Source organism: Halyomorpha halys, unplaced genomic scaffold, assembly GCF_000696795.3.
Source record: "Halyomorpha halys isolate HHAL.00 unplaced genomic scaffold, Hhal_1.1 Scaffold1771.1, whole genome shotgun sequence".
NCBI classification, from domain to species: domain Eukaryota; kingdom Metazoa; phylum Arthropoda; class Insecta; order Hemiptera; family Pentatomidae; genus Halyomorpha; species Halyomorpha halys.
In genome coordinates, this window is record NW_027106550.1 from 196,053 (window position 1) to 218,150 (window position 22,098).

The 22,098-nt window shown below is 30.2% G+C and overlaps 1 protein-coding gene across 1 annotated transcript; it reads left to right on the plus strand.

The window, feature by feature from the left end:
• Positions 1-5,872: 5,872 nt before the first annotated feature.
• Positions 5,873-21,601, plus strand: Ccdc85 (coiled-coil domain-containing protein 85). Its single transcript, XM_014436100.3, has 9 exons — positions 5,873-6,246; positions 6,414-6,671; positions 10,123-10,258; positions 11,243-11,394; positions 13,307-13,412; positions 15,222-15,384; positions 15,855-15,970; positions 17,267-17,401; positions 17,986-21,601. Exons 2-9 carry the CDS (start codon positions 6,496-6,498, stop codon positions 18,028-18,030), a joined length of 1,029 nt encoding a protein of 342 aa, XP_014291586.1. The 5' UTR covers positions 5,873-6,246; positions 6,414-6,495; the 3' UTR covers positions 18,031-21,601.
• Positions 21,602-22,098: the final 497 nt, after the last annotated feature.

The following is a 22,098-nucleotide window of genomic DNA, read 5'->3' on the forward strand; positions in this document are numbered from 1 at the left end:
ATTTGACTGGAAGATATATGCAATTATTAAATGAGTTGAAGTGAAAAATTTTTCCATGATTCATTACTTGAATTTATGTTGTTGAATTATTGTTGTATGATATCCATAATATGAAATTTGTTTTTCTATTATTTTTCACAGTGTGGGTGGCATTGGTTTATTCCATAGTGCCAAAAATTAATTAACTCAATCCCTTTGTTACTGCTATTATTTGTTAAGTTAAATATATCTGATTTACTAATATACTATATCATAAATATATTAGTTATACATTTTTGTTTATAAATTTCAAATATTTATGGATGTAATGGTCTGTTACTTTTAATATACTATCATAAATAATACTTTGATTTGTATCTAGATCTTTGAAATATATTTCTTGTTGTTTTTTATATGCCAGATATTCAAGTACAATATGTTTAAGGATCTTGTTACCGCTACGATTTTTGCATTAAAAAGTTTCAGTTATGCTAATTTTGTGCAGGTAGTTATTGCAAATTCCATGATTTGTCCTAAGTCTAATATATGTTTTTATGATGTCTTACCCTATGTTTGATTGTGAGAACTACGGTTTTCAAATGATATGAGGAAATACATTTGTTATTGTGAATTATAGAGTGTCTGATGATGAGGCCCGAAACGCTGTAAAGGATAAATTAAAGAATGTTCACTTCATCACATTAATTAATTTTATTATCTTGTAAGTAATTAATTCACAACAATATCAATTGATTAAGCATAACAATATGAATTTTAAATGACTGCCACTATATTTCACAAGGCATTAAAGTATGTGATTCACACAAATAATCTTGAAATGATGCAACTAATGAGTAGGTTTTTTATTTATTTTTATTGAAATTATTTCATTGTTAAGATCTTTAAATTAATTAACTCTTCAACTTTTGAATTATTTTCAAAATAGCCATACCTCTAGATAATCATTAGAACAGTTGATTGACACATACATTACATGTTCTGTTCATATTCGTTTATTTCACAATATTTATTATGTAAACAAAATAATTTTTGGAGTATAATTTTATTTTTTAAATGACAGTTAGTTTTTAAAATTTGCTGAGGTAATGGTGAAAAGTAAATCTTGTACTTATATCATTTATATGACTTTGCTGCCTGAGGTTTATAGTCAGTCCGAATAACAGCCATCATTCAAAATCCTTATTCTTTCAATCAGGAAGACCATGAGTGCAGGCAGGATTTGGCCAAGGTGGGAGCAGACCTCAGCCCCCATTATATATATACCATTCGAGAACATAGGTGCAATAAATTATTGTAAATGAAACTTGAAAATGTATTGTACATCAATACACACAATAAATACAAAAATATAAGAGCTGATGAAGAGGTTTCCTATGAGAGCATCAGCCTTCTGGGATTGCCAGCAAAAATATTAACCATCTCTTCTATGATGGTTACCTTCTTTGATTTATTTTTAACAAACATTCTGTGATTGGCAAACTTTAAGTTATAATAGGAAGAATGGGATCAAAAAAAGGTTCTTTTTTATTTGTCCCCCCCTCCATTATTTTTAGAGATAAGTATATGATGAATAGTTGCGCTCATTGAATATAACCCCTTTTTATATCCACCTTCTCCATTCAAAGGTGTGATCTTATGATCCGTGAAGATGTCAATTCAACTATGTTACACCTTCCTAATTTTAGCAGGTTTCCAGAGAGAAATCATCGATATAATCACATACTATTTTCTTTATTTTCTTTTTCATGGGACCCAACAATCTAGGGGGGAGTCTTGGCTTCCCTCTGCTTACGCCCATGACGAAGACCCTTACACTATCATTCAGATCCATACTTCTATTTGTGATATCGGATAATAAGGTTCTTGTTCATTGTTTCTTTCGACTCGTAATAAACAGAAATCTTATCTTGCCATTATTTTGGCATTTGTCTGAAAGAATAAAATGAAACGCACGATTGGTCCATCGATTTTAAATGATCGAATAAATAAAAATCTGGATAATCCATCAGTATTGGCCCTTCACGATCAATCTTAAGGTTTATACGTATCTTCGGTTTTACTTTTATTCCTACTGACCTCTTTGTTATATCTTATGGAAGCTCGGCAAAGCCAACTTAATCAAACACATTTGCCACTTGCCGCAAATCCGAGACTTGTACAAATGCTTGGAAAACAAAGGAAGAAACAAACTTCAGTGCCCACATACTTGTATGTTGTTTTGTCGGCTGTTACATTACATTTTCACTATAATAAGGAAGAAAACAAATGTAGACTACATGAAATGAACCTTAAATATCAGCAAAGTAGGTTGTAGCTAACCAAAATTTTTAGAAATGGTACTACATATCCTATAAATTCAACTTTCCTTCCAAAATTTTTATCAAAAACTTGTTAATTTAATTGCCTACACAGATAATGCCGATAAATATATAAATATATTTATCCTGTGTTAAATCAAAAATTAATTGTCAAAGTTAATAAACAACATTTGAAACAATGGATTTACACCGAATCGATAGAATTTTGAAGGTTCCTCTACACGTTTGCCAAACTATGGCAAATTCGCACGTGCACAAGTCTGTGGATAGGTTATTTGTATTGCCTGGTACAAGTTGGCTCAATTTGTGAGTTTTTTCGGTTTTTTCAAAGGGCGCTTGTGCTATATCCAAGCGTTTGTACTGTTTTAGAACTTCTAACAGATGGACATTTGTGCTTTCCTTGTTTTAATCAATTAAAGAATTTCCCCACCCTTTGGATTCAATAATTAACTCTTGTTTAAGATTGTATATTTTAAAATTTCTTCTATTCAGTGTAAATACATTGTTTTAAATCTTGGTAATTAACTTTAGCAGATTATGTTTTATTTAAAATAGCACAAATATATATTTATGGAGAGATTATATGTCTAGGTTATTAAATTTAAAAGTTTCTTATAAAAATTTTAATTTATAGGTTATGTAGTACTATTTGCATGAAGTTTTATCATCTACAACTTACATTGCTCATATTTACGTTTGCTTTTTTTCCTATCTTTGTTTTGTTCCTTTTTTAAATGAAGCTAGAGTAAATCGAATGTACTATTCGAAAACAATTCAAAAGTATAAAAAAAGCATACCGATGTTTGTTGCTTCCTTTGTTAACCAAGCATCTGTACGAGTCATAGGGTTTTGGCATTGACAAACGTAATTTTTACCAGCATAAAATATACAATATTACATCCTAAAAAAGACTCAATTTTTTTAAAAATATTTTACAGGGCAATATATAAGGAGCAGAGTTGGTCAAAAATTATCTATAGTTTAAACTAATAGCTAAAATTATGGATACGATATTTATTTATCAATGGTTCATTCATAAATCAGTGTCGTTTCCATGGCAATTTTAGCTAGCAGTTTCAACTATAGCTAATTTTTGACCAACTCTGATCAGGAATGGTAATGCAAGGAATTGTAAAGAAAGAAAATGGAATATGGTCCGGGTGCGGTAAAAAAAAAACTCAAATAGTAAATGGGTATACTATTTTTATTGAGCCAACGTTTCGCCCCACGTTGCAGGGCTTCGTCAGGGCTGTTTTGGCGGAAGTCAAAGTCAGAGTTGACTCTCAACGTTCAGAAATGATGTAGAAATCGATTAAGTTCAATAGTTAAGTTCAATAAGTAGAAATCAAAGTTCAGAAAGCAATTACGTAAACTACTTTTCACCGCCAATCAACATTTATTTACTCATTAAAATATATTTTAATATTCTGATAAATATTATGCCATACATATAAAAGAAATAAATATTTTGCCTTCTTTTGTAGAGTTAATTAAAACTATGTAATTTCATAAATTCTGAAAAAAAATGTATTCAATTCACTTCGCTTTAATAAATCGAATTAAAATATTTAAAATTAAATTTAAAACTAATTGAATCTTTAAACTTTCAACCTAATGTTTCCGTCCACGTTACAAGGCTCCATCAGGACTAAAAAAGATAAATTAACAAAGTAAATGGAAAATTAAAAAGATGTACAGTGAAACGTAAAAATTAAATAAGAATAATAAAAGGTTAATATTATAAGGAATATTTTCCTTTATTCTTGATTTTATTCTTATCTCCCTTTTTCCATCTTTTAGTTTGTACTGTATTTTGTATTTCTTCTTTTTTTATCTGTTATTTTTTTCCGTTTTCATTAATTGTCTAAAACTTTTTAGTATTCTTACTTAATCTTACATCTTTTTAATAATTCATATTGGAAGAAGACAGTTGACCGTGTGAAGTAAATTGTAGGAAGATAGCTCGGGTGGCGGTCAATAAAAGTATTAACATAATAAAAGAAAACTATATATTGTTAACCAACGTTTCGTCCCACTTTGCAGGACTTCGTCAGAGCTAAATAAAAAAAACAAGATACAAACATTATAGAATTGACAAAACATAAAAATAAAATCGATTGTTATGTTTATAACGTATATTAAACAAGAAATAATAATAACAATATAAGGAAGTAAGCATATAAGTGGACTGGAAACAAGTTACTAATAAATATAACCAGGTGTGATAGAATTGTAAATACTGATAGGAATAATAAAATAAACTGTAGGAGAATACTCATTAAAAATAGTTATAAATATGGTAAAGAGGTAGGTGTAAGAGGTAGAACAGATAGGTGAAGTAGATATAGCATAGGTGAGGTATAGTAATATACAAAAGGGGGATATTAAGAAAATTGATAAAAATAAACAATAAACATAGGAGTAATTAATCACCTGTGAGATTGAAAATATTTTTAATTTTATTAACTATTTAATGTTTTGTCAATTGTACAGTGTTTTTAATTTTTCATTTGCTTTGTCCATTTATGTTTATATCATTTAAGTGTTTGTGCCTTTTTTAGTCATGACAAAGCACTGCAACGATGGAAAAAGGGGTTAAGTATAAAATAAAACTTTCCTTTATTCTTTTCCCCTTTTTCCATCTTTTAGTTTGTACTGTATTTTATATATACTTTTTTTATCTATTATTTTTCATACATTTTTCCGTTTTCATACATTGTCTAAAACCTTTTAGTATCCTTATTTAAGTTTTACGTTTTACTGTACATCTTTTTAGTTTTTAATGATTGGAGAAGTTTGTCAGGGGGTGCGGTCAGCAAAGAACAACATAAATAAACAAAATCATATTTATTTATTTTATGCCGACGTTTCGACCTGTGTTTCAGGTCTTCATCAGGGCTATAGAACAACAGAGAAAACAACAACATTTATAGAAACATAAAATTGAAAAGGAATATTATACAAAAATTTGGAATTTTACAAAATATTGAATTGAATCATAAATGATAAAATATTGATAACTGATAATTGAATAGTAAAAAAAATCAAATTGATTGATAATCGTGGAGTTAGATGGTAGTAGAATGAAAACTACTTTTCAACTAACTTCAGTATATAATATCATATAGGTAAGAAGATATGTATAATAGAAGATATGCAAGTAGTGTCTAAAAAACTGAAAAAATAAATAAATAATAAATTGAACAATATGACAGACAATGAAAAATAGTGAGTGGCTTATATCTGAATTACAGTGTGAGTATAGACTTATATATTTCTATTTTTAGTTTTTCATTTACTTTGTTCATTTATGTTTACATCATTTAAATGTTTGTATCTTTTTTAGCCCCGATGAAGCTCTGCAACGTGAGACGAAACGTTTGGCTCAGTTTAATCACTATTTGAGTTTTTCTTTGACCGTACCCGGACCATCTTCTTTTTATTATACGCTCAATGAGAGATCTTTCATTAATTTTTTTTTCTGTAATTGCTTTCGGGATCGAATATATTCGCATGATTGATAAATCGTAAACACATAAGAAAAGTCCTTGAGAAAGACCTTACATTCCTTCGCTATTCAGTCCAGTTATCTCCACTTAGACTCAGCTATTTATTTCCAAGGAATAACTTAACGTTATGTTCCCATGATTTACATATTGATTGAACTTTGTATATTTTAGATAGCTTTTAGTTCGTGCATTTAGATTGCTGGAAATTGTTTAATATTAGAACAGTGAATAATAAAGAAGTTTATTAAAGATATAAATGAAAATAAAATAGAAATTTTAATGAAAGTGAACCCATGAACGCTGGCTACACTGTAGCAACAATGTGATTGTGATATGTGATGATCTCTTACAAGTGGGTTAGGAATGTCCCATTAAACTTGTTGACATATTTCTTCGGGGTTTCCCTCTTTACAAGAATGGTAGGTAATTTAATAATTTCACAATTAAGCTATAACTTATTCATTTATTTAGACAGTTTAATTGTTTACTTATCTATCAACCTGTTTTATAACTTAACTTTCTTCCTGACCTTCTTTTTTTTTTTCATAGTTGTCAATAAGTGTTTTGTTTTTATTTTTGTTTTCAGCTTAGATCTACATGTTCATTTAAAGAGAAGCAGATGCATGTGATGACCCAATGCGAACTCGGTTTTGGGAGGTAGAGATTAAATGGCTGGTAACATGTCCAACATTGTGAACAAAGCTCCAATTGTTGTGAAGAAGGTAGAGAGTGGTATAGCTCCACCAAGATACCAGCCGCCGCCCCAACCCATCAGGCAACATCATGTACCTGCTATAGCCGATCCGGCCCAACTGTATAAGAATCAGATAACACATATTGACAGGTACTTCGGTCTCATTGCTCTCTTATCTCATTCTTTTGTGAATCAGTCAGTGTTATGTAATTGTATGTGTCAATTTTTATCTGACAGTTGTACTTGATCTTATCTCGGTTGTTTATGTACATATACACAAATGCACATTCAATCATAAACCCCTCATTAAGACCAAAACCGATACCAATTAAATCTTAGTAAAGACATTTAAATATTTTATTTTGTGTTATTAAATTTAAAGCTAATAAATGTGACTTAAAGACATTTATCTTGGTTCTTTGTGTACATTTATACAAATGTACACTCAAGTTACAAATACATTATCAACTTGAATAAACTCATTGTTAAATAATTGAAATGGAAAATTTTCTTTTCTTTATAATTATTAATAATTTTATTGTTGTGAAACTATTTTTCCTTATAGATTCTTTTATAAATTAAACTTGTCATGAGATAGTAAAATATTGTAATGAAGAACGTTTATTTGTAAATTAGTGTTAATTATAACCATCTATAAGATATAATCATATGCATTTAAAAGACTAGGAAATAATATCCCAAGAATTTTGATGATCGGAAATAAGCCTCCAAATTTCAGTTTTCCTCTTTACTGAGCAATTTCAATATACAGATCTAACAAATATAGAAATTCATTCCCTTAAATTAATGTTTCATGCATACAAAACAATGTACACCTACGTCACCTTGATTCCAAAACCACTTTAAATTTAAGTTTTAATTGAGTCTTAAAGTTTTATACATTTATTATCTGTCATATGTTATTATCATAATAGTCAAGGCTTTGACTATTATGATTTTTCAAATTTTACTTATTGGTTTTTAAAACTAGCAAATGATATATACATCAAAATATAATATTCACTCAAAAATTTTCTTTACTTTAGAAATATAATTTAGCATGGAGGTATGATAAATTTTTTGTGTTTATACATCTCATTATTAAAGATAAAAGTATAGTCGACATTATAAATGAATCATTTAATTAAAATTTTCGTGTTATATAGAATTTGCACTCTCTTTTGGATAGTTTTTGAGTTTTAAATGTGTTCTTCACAGTTAAATGTTTATAAAAGGGTATTCTAACTGTATAAATAGAATTGTTTCTGTTCTGATATGTATTCTATACTATTTTTGTAAGGTATGGGGTTTTTAATTAAATTTTTAAGTATGATTTCAGTTTTCTTGAAAGTGGTCTTTAGTTAGTTCTCTATGATAGCTTTTAATAATTTTGGAAGAAATTATTTAAATCAGCTAGCCAAAGTGAAAGTGATGTTTTTATTGAAATATTAAGTGTTTTGTTTATGTGAAAAATCATTAAGTTAAAAAAAATTTTTTTTTTGTATTAATATAAAAATATTTCTTATAAAATTATCTTGTTAAAAAAAAACTTTTTCTTATAAATCTGTTCAATAAATTTAATACTTTAGATTTGCAGTTGTTTTGGGCTTTTTCATAATTTATTCTACTAAATTAAACAGTAGTGGTCAAGTGTTATGAAACTGGACTTGTTTCATTTTTGGACTTACATCACATACATTCCAAATAACTTGTTGATTACTATAGTATTTAATTTTCTTTAGCTCTATATAATCATTGCTTTTATTTTGTTGGGTGTTAAATTATTTGTAGAAGTTTAGATTAATTTTTTCTTTTAATAAATTTATAAGTGATATTGTCAGTTTGAAAATTGAAAGTGAAATGGATATTTTGTTGTGCATATACTTAATATGATAGTATGGCTATATATTTAAATCGATTTTTGTTTAAAAAAAAAAAAAAATAATATTATGAAGAGAATTTTCTGTTAGTTTTTAGTTGTTGCTCAATTGAAACTAGATTGTTTACAGAAGGAAGTGGTAAGGATTGAGAACATTTATTTTTGTTTTTATTTATTTAGTAATTTAAAGTTTATTCGGATATTGCTTATTTTGAAATATCTATAGATAAAAAATGTATAGTTAAAATATATGTATATATAGTTGACCGTAAAAATTGATATATAGGAAGATGGTCAGGGTTGCGGTCACAAGTGAAACAAAAATAGTTTACAACTATTTTATTTTCCAATGTGGGGCGAAACGGAAAATAAAATAGTTGTAAACTATTTTTGTTTCACTTGTGACCGCAACCCTGACCATCTTCCTATATATATATAGTTAAAATAAGTTATATATATGAACAGCTCTGTCATATTTAATCTAGCAATATAATGTGTCATTGGAATGACATGATCGTGGGTTTGCTGCTGATCTGGTGCTGTTGGATGAAGAGAGGGATAAAAGTTTGTAAAGAGTTATGTCTCTAAATAAATAAATATTTGACAAACACATAGTTAGAAGAAGAAACATTGCTGATTTTTTTTGAGTCTATAATAACAATAAAAAATGAAATTGAAGAGGAAATAAAGGTGGGAAATTCTGGGTAATTTTTAGTTACAGAATTATTCTTCTCTCATAGTATTTTTTATTTTATTCTTATTAAAACTACTATCCTTCTTATTCATATGATATGAAACGTGGCTGCTTATATTAAGGGAGGAAGAACGCTTTCAGATTATTGAAAATAAGCTATTGTATAAAATTGGAAGAAGGTAATTGACTGTATGGAGATAGTCCTAGTGGCGGTCGATAAGGGTATCAAAATATTTGAAGAAAACTAGTTAAAATGTTGACCAAAAAGCAAAAATGAATTTCGCTGCACTTTTCATTTAGCCCTGATCAAGCCCTGCAAAGTGAGGCGAAACGTTGGTAAACAATAAATAATTTTATTCTACTATTTTGATTTCTTTATTGACCGCCACCTGGACTATCTTCCTACAATCTATTGTATAAAATGATTGGTCTAAAAAAATATGAATTAAATGGGAAAATTAAGACAGCTGTGCAACACCATATTGTCAAGGTGATAGCAGTACATACAGCGAGTGAAACCAGCTCGTAAAGTTATTGTGCTTTATTACAAACAAACTCCTATAAAGTTAATAAGTGTTCTAACCTAACTGGTAAATGTAGACAGAAATGTTATTGGGAGGCTAGAGTTACGGCTGCTCATGCGGATTTGGGTTTGAACGGTGGTCATTGGACAGGCAGTGATTGTACCTACGGTTTTGCTAAGCCTATTAATTATTATTAAAATTTTGTTTTATGTACCGAATTTCTAGTCTTAGTTAAAAGTGACCCAAATCTCATTTTCAAAATTAATAGCAATCAATAGTAATATAAAAATAATAGAATTAAACTGTGTTTTAAGAAGTTATTGTTATAATAATAGTTTTTGTTATTGCCATATAAATATCTTACCTTCCTTAATGTTAGTCCAGCTCTAATATAACCAATTACTCATTCAAGAAATATCCTTCTTGTTACAGTACGGGATTTATTGTTATAGAATGAAACTTATTATAAAAAATTGTAACAACTCAAAATTAATTTTATTACAGGAGAGAACCCGATAATACTAGAGTTCTTCAAGCTCAGTACTGTGTTTCACCGCCACCTACGGTCCAGCCGCATCAAGATATGCTAAAGTTTGTTAGGAAACCAGATGCTGAAGCAGCCAGGATCGCTGCTGAACAGGTATCATAAATAATTTGATTTCTTAAATATATTTTTTGTTTAGCTTTTTGACCTATTTATTTGTCTTTTAGCTTATTTGTATGTCATTTAAATTTATATATTAGGTTTTTAAATTTCTTTCTTTGTTTTCTTCTTTTTTTAATTGTTATAATTTTATTGTTCATTTATTGCTATATTTATATTTGTTGAAAATTTCTTTTAATTATATCGTATTTGTATGATGAGAGAGTAGAATAGAGAGAATAGCATAAATATGGTTAAGAACAAAAAAAAAAAGTTTTTGTATCATTGTTAATATATGGTAGTGTTTATATATTCAATCATGGACTGATTAGTATGTTAAGTGTTCTATTTGGGCAGTATTGCCGAATAAAGCATTTCACTCTCTCTTAAAACAATTATTAACATTAATTTTGGTTATAGTAGTTAACAATACCATTGTTTTTTCTTAATTTAAAATAATTTTTACCCTTTTTTTCTCTAAATTTTTATTCTCTAAAATTTTTCCAACGTTTCGGCCCTCAGGCCATTCTCAAGGATACCACCTTCAATATTGATGTAATTTCCTTTTTCAAATCTTAAAATTTCAGGCTAATTGCCCTTGCCACATATAACTTTTTCTAACAAATTTTTTCTTAGATTTAAAAATTTTTTACAAACCACTTATCTTCCTTCCCTCACTTACATTTACTACTTAAAAACTAAAAAAAAGAAGTTTTAAATCTAAGAAAAAATTTTTTAGAAAAGGTTATATGGGACAAAGGCAATTAGCTTGCAATTTTAAGATTTGAAAAAGGAAGTCACATCAATATTGAAGGTGGTATCTTTGAGAATGGCCTGAGGGCCGAAACGTTGGAAAAATTTTAGAGAATAAAAGTTGAGAGAAAAAAAAGGATCAAAATTGTTTTAAACTAAGAATAAACTAAACCACTCTCAAACAAGCACATATAAAATAATTAATCTGATCATTGTTTTTGTTATTAGTCAAGAAGAGTAGCTGCCGAGATGCGTGGGCTGAAAGAAGCGAACCAACGGCTCAGTGACGATAATCAAGAGCTGAGAGATTTATGTTGTTTTCTCGACGATGACAGGCAGAAAGGCCGCAAGCTCGCCCGAGAATGGCAACGATTTGGGAGGTAATTTTAAAGATTTGTCCTTATAATCATTTTGAAACATTGCCCATAATCTATAATTTAAAACATACGATTCAACTAAATGTGCTAGTGTAAAAACAAAATCTAATATGTAGTGTAAATGGTGTGAAGTTAAATCATTAAAATTTATATGGGAAGAAGACATTTGACCATATGAAGTAGATTGTAGGAAGATAGTCTGTGTGGCGGTCAATAAAGGTTTCAAAATAGTGAAAGAGAACTATTTATTGTTAAGCAATGTTTCGCCCCACTTTGCGAGCCTTTCTCAGTGTTGAATGAAAAACAAGATACAACCATTGAAGAAATGACATAACATTATTAAAATAAAAAGCATTTCAAAACAATTGTTTTGCTTATAAAATATTAGGTTGGGGAAAAAGAAATCCATTTTTTTTTTCAGTAGATGGTTGTAGCGATGGATATCTCGTAAAATATCGATCAAACAATTTCAGATTAATGCTCATTGTCAAGGTGACATTTAGCACTCAACAAATTCATTTGCTGTTTTTTGTTTGGTCCATTCAGTTGTGAGTTACAGGGTATTAAAGATGGAAGTCAACAAAAAGAAAATTCGATACATTTTACAGTTTTTCTTTGATAAATGCAACCCAGGCGGCTGATATTGTGAATGATGTTTATAGATAAAATTATAGATTGTCCCGATACTGTAACAGCTAATTATGCGCAGTTTTGGTTTCTTCCATTCCGTTCGGGTATTTTTGATGTTAAAGATGCACCTCACACTGATAGGCCCATCTTCGAAAAAGTCAATAAAGTAACAGAAATAATTGAAGTTGACCAGCATGTTAGTAGTCGTAACATCGCTCAAGAGCTGAAGATCGATTATAAAACAGTTTAAAACCATTTGCACAAAGCTGGGTTCAGAAAGAAGTTTGATGTTTAGGTGTCACACCAATTAATAACACCAAAAAAACATGATGGATCAAATTTCCAACTGAGAAGCCTTGGCTAAGCGAGAAATGGATCACATACGACAATGTGCGAAAACGATTGTGGTCAAAGCGCGGTGAAGCAGCTCAAACGGTGGTCAAACCAGGATTAACGGGCAGGAAGTTTCTGCTGTGCATTTGGTGGGACTGGAAAGAAATCATTTATTATGAGTTGCTTCCATATGGCCAAATACTTAATTCAGATCTTTATTGTCAACAACTGGACCGTTTGAAGCTATCGATTGACCAGAAACGGCCAACAGAAGAGGTGTCATGTTCCATCAACACCAGGCCACACACATCTATAGTGACTCTCCAAAAACTCTGGTAGCTTGGTTAGAAAGTTTTGATGCATCCGCCATATAGTCCGGACCTAACACCAAATGATTATTACCTTTTTCTTGCATTGCAAAACTTTCTTGGTGATAAGAAATTTGCATCAAGAGAAGACCGAAATCGGTTACTTTAAATAAAGTGAGGTACTATGAAGCTACCTTTAAAATGGCAACAAATTATAGAACAAAACAGAGCATATTTGACCCAAATCGAACAATCTGAAACATATTAGATAAAGTCTTGAATTTCACGTAAAAATAATGGATTTATTTTTTTCCAACCTATCATATAAAAGAAATAATAATAACTTAAGAAAGTATACATATAAGTGGACTAGAAACTAGTTACTAATAATACAAGTAAGTAGTAGTACAAGCAAAACCTTTTGCTTTTAAGCTAAGCTGTCCATATACGCATACACTCTCAGACAGAGGTACATGGTGAATATTTTTAAGACTTAAAAAATACATATTTCTGCTGAATACAGAAATTCAAAATTTATTAATAGCGCATTACTTGCTAATACTATATATTTATGTATTGATAGGTGAATTGTTTTAACCTTTTATTTTAATTAATAGTGAAGCTAATTTTAGATTTCCTTTCAGATACACTGCTAGTGTGATGAGACAAGAAGTTTCAGCATACCAGAATAAACTAAGGGAATTAGATTCCAAGCAGCAAGAACTAATAAAAGATAACCTCGAGCTAAAGGTATTTTTTTTAATATATGAACAAATTTATCTTCTTAGTGTATCATATTCTGTGGTTCTCAAATTGTCTTCGCCACAGCACACTTTCCGGACTAAAAATATTTCATGGCACCCATGTTAGGTTAAAAAAATTTGCAGCACCCTTTTCAAGCTAAAAACATATATATTAAAATTTTGCCAAAATTATTCTAAGAGGGGTTGAGTATGTAGTAAAATTAGAAAATACTGTAGAAAGTAAATGTTGGAATGCTTTGTATATTTGCTTTTTTAATTTTTAATTTTTTTTTTTGTTATATTTTGATAATGTGACCAGCCCTTGTGTCACCTATGACACCCGCTTTGAGAATCACTGATTTAAATGTATTATTGCACTCAAGTTGACAGGGATGGTTATTTTAGTCCAGTATAAGTTTGTGTAATAAAAAGATAAGACTACATTAAAAGTTTGTAAAGGGATAAGGAATTAAATTGTAAAGTGATTAACAGACCCCACGGTTTCAGTTCTGTAAACCTGCTTGAGGGCCTGAGAAGCCTGGTTACAGATAATAACGAAGTAGAGAGCGAAATAGAGGTCTGGATAGCAGCAGGGAACTGATGTTATTTCTCACTACAAGAAATATCTAAAAGAATGAGAGTGGTAATTTACAAAGCCATCGTAAGGCCAGTAGTGATCTATGGGGAAGAAACATGGCCCTTGACAAGAAAAGCAGAACAGATGCACAATTCCTGGAACAGAAAAGGGAGAATAATATAGCGAGGAGTCTCAGAGAAGGAATGGAGAGCTGATGCAACTGTTTGGAGAACCCAACATCATATCATTAGTAAAAAGAGTTAGAATAAGATAAATAGGACTTGTAGATGCCCGATCAAAGGACACCCAAGTATCCTAAACATGTTAAAGGATACATCCATGGATCAGGCTGGACGATGTGGAGGAGGATCTTAGGTGGCTGAATGTTGAAAGATGGAGGGAGAGAGCGAGCAAGAGATCCCGGAGATTGGTTGGCTGTGGTGAAGGAGGCAAGGGCCATTGTTGGCAGCGTAATGCCACTATAATAATAATTAGTTTCAGGAATCTTAATTTCATTAGGATGAATTGTGAAACGATAGATGAAGGGATTGCAAACCTCTTGTGAATGAATTGGTTTGTGAGATGTGAGTTGGCAAAACTACAATTACTCAGATCCATCTAATTTTATGTCCATTAGTATAGTATTCTCTAAGTAGATAATTGGTTAATTTGTTTACAAATTCTGTCAAACTTCAAATTTGTTATATATGAAATATGTATTATGAGGACAGAATCAGTCTGTTGATATTTATATATCAACATAAATAAAACTATTAGTTCATTATTATGTTTCTGATCTATTTAAAAAATATTTTGGAAAGATATTACCGACCTGCTATGAAACTGGTTCTTATCAATGCCCAATTTCTCCACAAAATTATTTGTGTCAGTAAAATGGTTCCTCTACTTCCAAACCAAAGCCCTTTAACTGAAAATTGTCTTTCACCAAATTCCTCTGTTCACTTTTCCTCTAGGTAAGGATTATATTTTGTTTAAATGTTGTTTTTCTCTTTTTTTATCTTGACACTCTGATCCTGAACATTGGGGAATCCACTATTAATGCTTCCTTTTCGCACTAAATATCAGAATGCTTAACCCTCTGTATCTGCGCAGTGCATTTCTTCGAAACATCCATAATAGTTCTTCAGATGTTTATTTCTTATATAAAGTATTACAATTAATAATTAAATTTATTCTTAACTATCCAGTTGTGATAGGGTATATGATTTTCTTTTCTAGGAGCTGTGCCTCTATTTGGACGAGGAGAGGAGTGGACTGTGCCGATCTTGCGGAGCAGCGCTGCGAAGGGACGACGGCGATGGCTCAAGCTCTTCCACAAACCCCGATGAAGCTGCACCTCAGAGCACGTTCAGGCCGCTATCTCAGCAGTCTACAGCCAATGGTAGGTAAGCTGCATGGCTTTCTGTAGCGTTGCGTATCAATTGAATTCTGAAGTTTTCTCTAAATTTAATACTCAACTTAAGTTTAAATTTATGGTTAGAATATGGATTTTTCTTTATTTTACTTGCTCATTAATGTTAGTCTGAGGAAGAAAGTTATTATTTTCTTTTTCATTTTTTTTTTTTTTTTACTTCATTTTCATTTTAGTATTTGGTAGTTAAATTATTATTTTTATCACTAGAGATCAATTTATATTGTACTTATCTAGTTTATAGATTGTAGTAGCCTCCGCAACGCCCTAATAGTCAAAACTGTAATTAATATATTTCACTTATGTCTATCATTTTTATGTGCTATTTTGGTACCGATCGATAGGTGTTGTCCTCTAGTCTGACCATATTTGATGTTATGTTCTAAATGAAAAAAAAAAAAAAATCTTTAAAATTGTTCAATTTAATTTTCTTTTTTCAGATACTCCACAAATGTTAGAGTACATACAGCGTCTTGAGAGTCGAATCAAGTTTCTTGAGGATGAGAATAGGAGTCTTCATCAGAAATTAGGGACTCCCGTCTCAGCTTGGGATCAGGTAAAAAAATTTAAATTGCATCATGTAATGATAAATTAAATAAATATTATTTGATGGCATGACTGCTGGCTACTAGGAATGTGTAGTGAGAAGAGACGCTCGAGCTGGTGTATTTTTACACAATGTGATGCTAAGGTGTCATCTGTATGTCTGCCATATAAATATTAACAACCGAGAGTTAATTTGTTTTGTTTTTTATAACATCTGTTATGTAATCGATTACCAAACATATATTGGCCATAACAATATCAAATCATAATATTTTTTTTTTTATTTATTTATTTAATGTAATTTATAACTGTACAAATAATAGATACAATAAGTAAATCTGTGGAATGTTTTATTTATACTTGAAAAACTTGGGATCCGTTAGTGGTACTTCAAGCATTAACTTAAATTAGAAGGTCCTGTGGCCATCTTCTTTTCAGACACCTCAGAGGATTATCAGGGATTGTTAAGGATGAGAGATTTAGAACTAATGGGTTAGGATGGGTAAGGAGTTTCGAATGAAAAGACGCATATCTGTTTCGGCCAAGTTCGCAACGAATGGGGTGTAAAGGTATTTGTGGATGAGTTTATTTGTAACGTAATAAGGAGCATCAAGGATTTTACATAGGATTTTGGATTGTAAGGATTGGGTGCGGGAGGAATTTGATGGTTTGGTAGAGCCCCAGAGCTCAATTCCATATGTACAAATTGGTCTGATTATCATAGTGTATAATAATTGTTTGTAGTGTATGGGAAGTTTGTATGAAGAGCATTTGTAGCAAGGTATTGTAGCAATCGAAATCGACGAGCAGTTTCTTGTAGATTCAGTCTTGTATGTGGAGACCATGTAAGTCTCTTGTCAAGATGTAGTCCTAATTATCGAATCTGCTCAACAGGCATTAGTGAAGTATTTAGAAACGATACTGTAGGACAGGAGGGTAGAGGTTTACGACGGAGAGTAAAGGTGATGTGATGGGATTTGTCAGGATTTATTTTGATTCTCCAGTTTTGACACCATTCTTCAATGGATGTAATGTGTGTCTGCAGTGTTTGTGATGCATTAGTAGGGTCGTTGTTTACAGACAGTATACATGTGTCATCAGCGTATGTTATTAGGACTGTGTTAGGGTGGGTTGGGATGTCAGCTGTATAAACCATGTAAAGAATGGGACCTAAGAGAGATGAGTAGGCTAGGTTAGGATTTACTTTAAAGGTTCTATCAGAGAAAAATCATAATATTAAACTCATATTCCCTATGATTAGATGAGATAATTGCATTGTTTTAAATAAATTTATTTTTTAATTCAGGAAGTCCTCTCGCCTCCTCAAAGTGTAGTTCAAGCCTTACAAGTTTTAGAAGTGAGGGAAAGGTTGGAAACTCCAGAAACTGGCGGAAGCGCGATGGATATTGGAGAGAAAGCGTTGATACGAGAGATGTGTAATGTAAGTTATTTAATTTATAATTTTTTTTAATATACATATATTTTCTTTTCTACCAATAGATATATTATTAGTATATCGATTGGTAGACTTGATATGTTCTTCTCCTCGATTATTAACAAATCTCAGCAGATACCATGCAAAGGGCTTTAAAAATATATAATTATTTGTATTAAAGGAGGATTTTAAGAATTATTGATTTTAGAAGTGTTAATAGTTCATTTGTTTGCTTTTTTTATACATTATTGAACAATTATAATTCAAGCCTTATTCCCTGGCTGTTCCGAACCAAAAATAACTTAAGGATTGTGTGGGAAGAGCTGTTAATAGTTTGAGATAAATTGTTCCGTTTTCAGAAAGTTATTATATTATAAAACATCAATGTTTCCACTGCCTACTAGATTTTTAAGTTAAGTTTGCTCTTATAGATCATGTGTTTGTTAAGTTCCCCTTCAGTGGCTTACTTGCTGTTTATGCTCATTCTCTGTACTAAATTGCTGTATAGGTTAGGATTAATCATTTAATTCTGTATTTCATCTCTGAAGATTTATGCACAATTCATTGTTTTAATAATTTTATTGTTTCAGGTCGTTTGGAGAAAGTTAGAAGAGGGACCTAACGCTAGGAGATGAATCTCTTCTCATAAGAATCAAAAATTATAATAATGGTTGATTAAAGTTCCTACCAGGTACCTCTCGAGAGCTCGGAAAGTTCTTACCAGGTATTTCTCGAGAGCTCGAAGAATTTCTACCAGGTATCACTCGAGAGCTCAGGGAAAGTACCTTTGCTACAGTATTCATATCAGGGTATTTTTACTTGTGAAGTGAGAAATTCCGTCCAGTTCTTGATATTTCACTAAGATATAATGTAATATATAAATGTTTTTTTTTTATGTAATTATCATTATATAATTAAGGGATGAAATTCGATTGTATGTTTTGAGCTTCATTAGTCAGAAATGATACATTTTTACATTAAATAATTTCATTAAAATGAAATTATTTTGTATGTCAGTATTTTATAACTACTAAGAAGCAAATTAAAAGTCAATTAACACTTTGACTGTGTGGGCTTCCCTGGAAAACTACTTAATAGCACGATTTTTTTTAAATATTTTCTTTTCTTTTAATTTAATAAGCATTACATAATGTACAAAATCTAATATTTAACCAAATAAAATTTAAATATCTGTTTTTGAATCATGAGAAATATGTATGCAATCAGCTGATACATGAATGTATTGTGTTTTTTTAAAACTAAAGTTATTAATAAGAACTCTAGTTATTGTATATCACCATTTTATATATAAAACTTTTAGACAACATGAAATAATCCAAGACCATATTAAAAAAAAAAAAAATAACTTGTTAAAATGTTATTAGTAGTGTGCAAAATATAAGTAAATCAATTTATCTACTTAAAAAAATAAGTTTGATAATTATTAAAAAATTTTGAAGGAGTGTAAAAATTCTAAAAAGGTGGCAAAATCCAGAATGATCGTAGATGGCGGAAGCTAGTACTGTACTAAACTCGGTTCGGGGCTATCCAAGGTAAAAGGGAAGTGCTAGAGCTCTTCCCACCGCTTCGAATGCAAGCTAGAAAAGTGACCTCCCTTGACGATAATATATCGTCAACCACAGTCAAAGTGTTAAATATTGAAACTTATTTACAAATGTAATTAAAGTACTAACTTCCATGTCAATTTTTAAAAAAATGATTTGTGAATTGTTTCGTTTAAACAATTATTATTGTTTTGTTTTTTTAATTTTTATATATTTTAAAAAAAATATTTAAGAATATTGCAATTTTTGCAAAATACCCATCGTTTGTTAATAAACTTGTAGATATTATCTAAAGTGCCTTTTCAAATATTTCGTATGTGATTTATTAACATAGTTTATTTTTGTAAATATTTGTTACATTTTATAATTTTTGTACCACCCTCTTTCCTTATGGTTGGTATTTTAGTTTTTGTTTTGCACTTAAATCTTCTTAACCCACTCGAGTTGATTTCTTTGTTCTTAATATAGGTTTTGAACCAGGGTTCCCTTAACGTTTGTTAGAGGAATTAATCGATCTAAGAATTTTTTTATTTATTGTTTCAAAATATCTGTTATAAAATGAGATTGATGCTTATCTCTGCTGTAAATTTAACTCTGAAAAATATTTAAACTTTTAAGTTTCATTTTTCGGAGCATAAAAGTGGGTGGGATTGGTAGTAGTAATTTTTTATTCCCGGCACAATCTCATCCTAATGAGTGAGGAGATTTTTATTTTTTCATGTAATTAGTTCAATGTTTTCATTTAATTAGTTCAAAAGGACACATCAGTCATATCACTATATATATATATATATATTTTAAGACAAGGGTGTACCCAGAATCAAAGCTGGGGGAGGTGCAAACCAGGGTCATTCAGGTGTGTGACATTTCAGCACGGAACAGGCAAATGAAACCAAAATTTTAAGAAAATTATGTATAATTATAGTAATGTTTTATTAGTTATTACAATTATTTACTTGAAAAAATTTTTTTTATTAATTAATAAGTTTTTTCATTTCTTGAACAGGGGGAGCACATGCCCCTCGCTGTATGCCCATGTTTCAAGAAGTAAATTAATCTATTATTACTCTTCATTCTTTTATTTCAAGACTCTGAACGTGATGCTTTATATTTTTATTTTTTATTTTGGTATCCAAATATTAATTAAAATATTAATCCTTCTCAGGCCCAAAATTATTGATATGATACCGACAGTTCCCAAAATAGAAAAAAAAAAAATTGGCACAATCTCACTCCATTGAGTGGGGAAATTTTTATTTTTATCTATTAATAGTTCAAAGTTTTCATTAAATTGTATCAATCCTATCACTTAATATATTTTGAGAAGTAAATTAAACCAATTGCGCTTCATTATTTTATTCCAAAACTCCTAGTGTTTTATTTTTGTTGGGTGGACTTAAAAATAAATACTTCTCAGACCACAAATGATTGTATTCTACTGACATATCACAAATTAAAAAAAAAAAAAAAAAGATGGCACAATCTCACCCTATGAATTGTACTTATTTTACTTACATTGTGATCAAAATAATTTTCAGGGAACCCTCGGTTTAGGAAGCTTTAAGTTACAATTTATCTAATATGATATTATATAAACCATTATAATATTATAAATTTATCTTTCAGATTAATGTTTTAATTCTCCTTTAGAGATTGTAAATGCCTTTACAGAAGGCATCTTTAAATTGTTTCTTTACACTGGAATGCAATAAACTAACCACCCTGTGTTATTCTGGCTTCTGACTGAATAATTATTAATAAAAAATTCTATTAAGTTTCTTTACAATTATGGAGGTAATATGGAACAAATTAGTATTATTCTCAAAACCAAAATTTAAAAGCCCGTTTCCTCAGTGACAGTGGCAGCCATTGCCATGGTATAAACTTAATGAAATTTGCTGTTGTGATAGTATTGCTTCACTATAAGATTTTGTGATAATTGTCAGTATCTGTGATTGTTACTGCCTTGTTAATTGTCACATATGTTCACCTCGACAGTGAACTGTCACTCTTTATTAGCTGTACATTTTATTACCCTTTTTTTTTTTCGCATCTATTATAAATTTCTTTAAATTAATACTGGGGCTACCCATAGCTCAGTGGTTAAGACACAGTCTTACCAATTTAATGTTTATTGGCGGTGCCGGTTCGAATCCGGCCTGGGACGTTGACTTTTTTCATTGAGTGGCGGTCCCACAAAATAACTTTGACCCCCAACCACGGTTAGGCCGTATAGGACTCCAATGGGAGTGTTGGCCGAAAAAAAAAAAAAAAAAAAAAAAAATATTTATTTTTACTTGTTTTAAATTACATTTGTCATTAAATTCAAGTTTCTAGATTTAAATTTTTTTTATCTAATATTTTTCCACCTATGTATGTTACTAAATTGAACCATCAGTGTGTTAAGAAGTGCACTTGCTCATTGTTGTGATAGTTCTACCATGATAGGAAAAATGTCACAGTAGGAGGTCAAGTTTTTCATTTTGTGGGACTCAATGACTGCCATTCAATGAAAAAAGTCAACATCCCAGGCTGGATTCGAACCAGCACCGCGATTAACGAGCGATAAAAATTTGAATTTATTGGTTATCAAATACCATTTCTACGAATATCTTTTCATTCCACTTATCTTTATTTTGTTTTGTTTTTTATAAAAATGGCTTAATTAAAAAGTAATTGTCAAAATAATTACGACATCCACCATGTTTACTTTTCTGGAACAGAAGCCTGTGGATACTGATGTTAGTTTATATTTTGGATTTACAGCAAGTAGCAAATGTTAATGAGGCTTAACAGTACTAAATTATTAATTAATTTTGGTATTCTTCCATCAGAACTATTTATACCAAACATTTTTTAAATTTATGAATTTTTTTTCATACCGCAGATTCATACAATCGCCTTACTGAACATGTGATTGTCTTTTCCAGCTTTGGTTATGGTTTGCTAAAACAATAGAGGGTGTATTTTGTTGCATTTCATTGTATCTTAATACTTGCCATTGAATTTTTTTTATTTAGATCTAATTTAGTTGTTAAATATTTTTAATGCCTCATGACGTGACCTGTGCTTAGAATCTTATCAGTTTGTACATAAATATTAGTAATTACGCTCATGTGTTCTTGCCGAGGTTGAAGG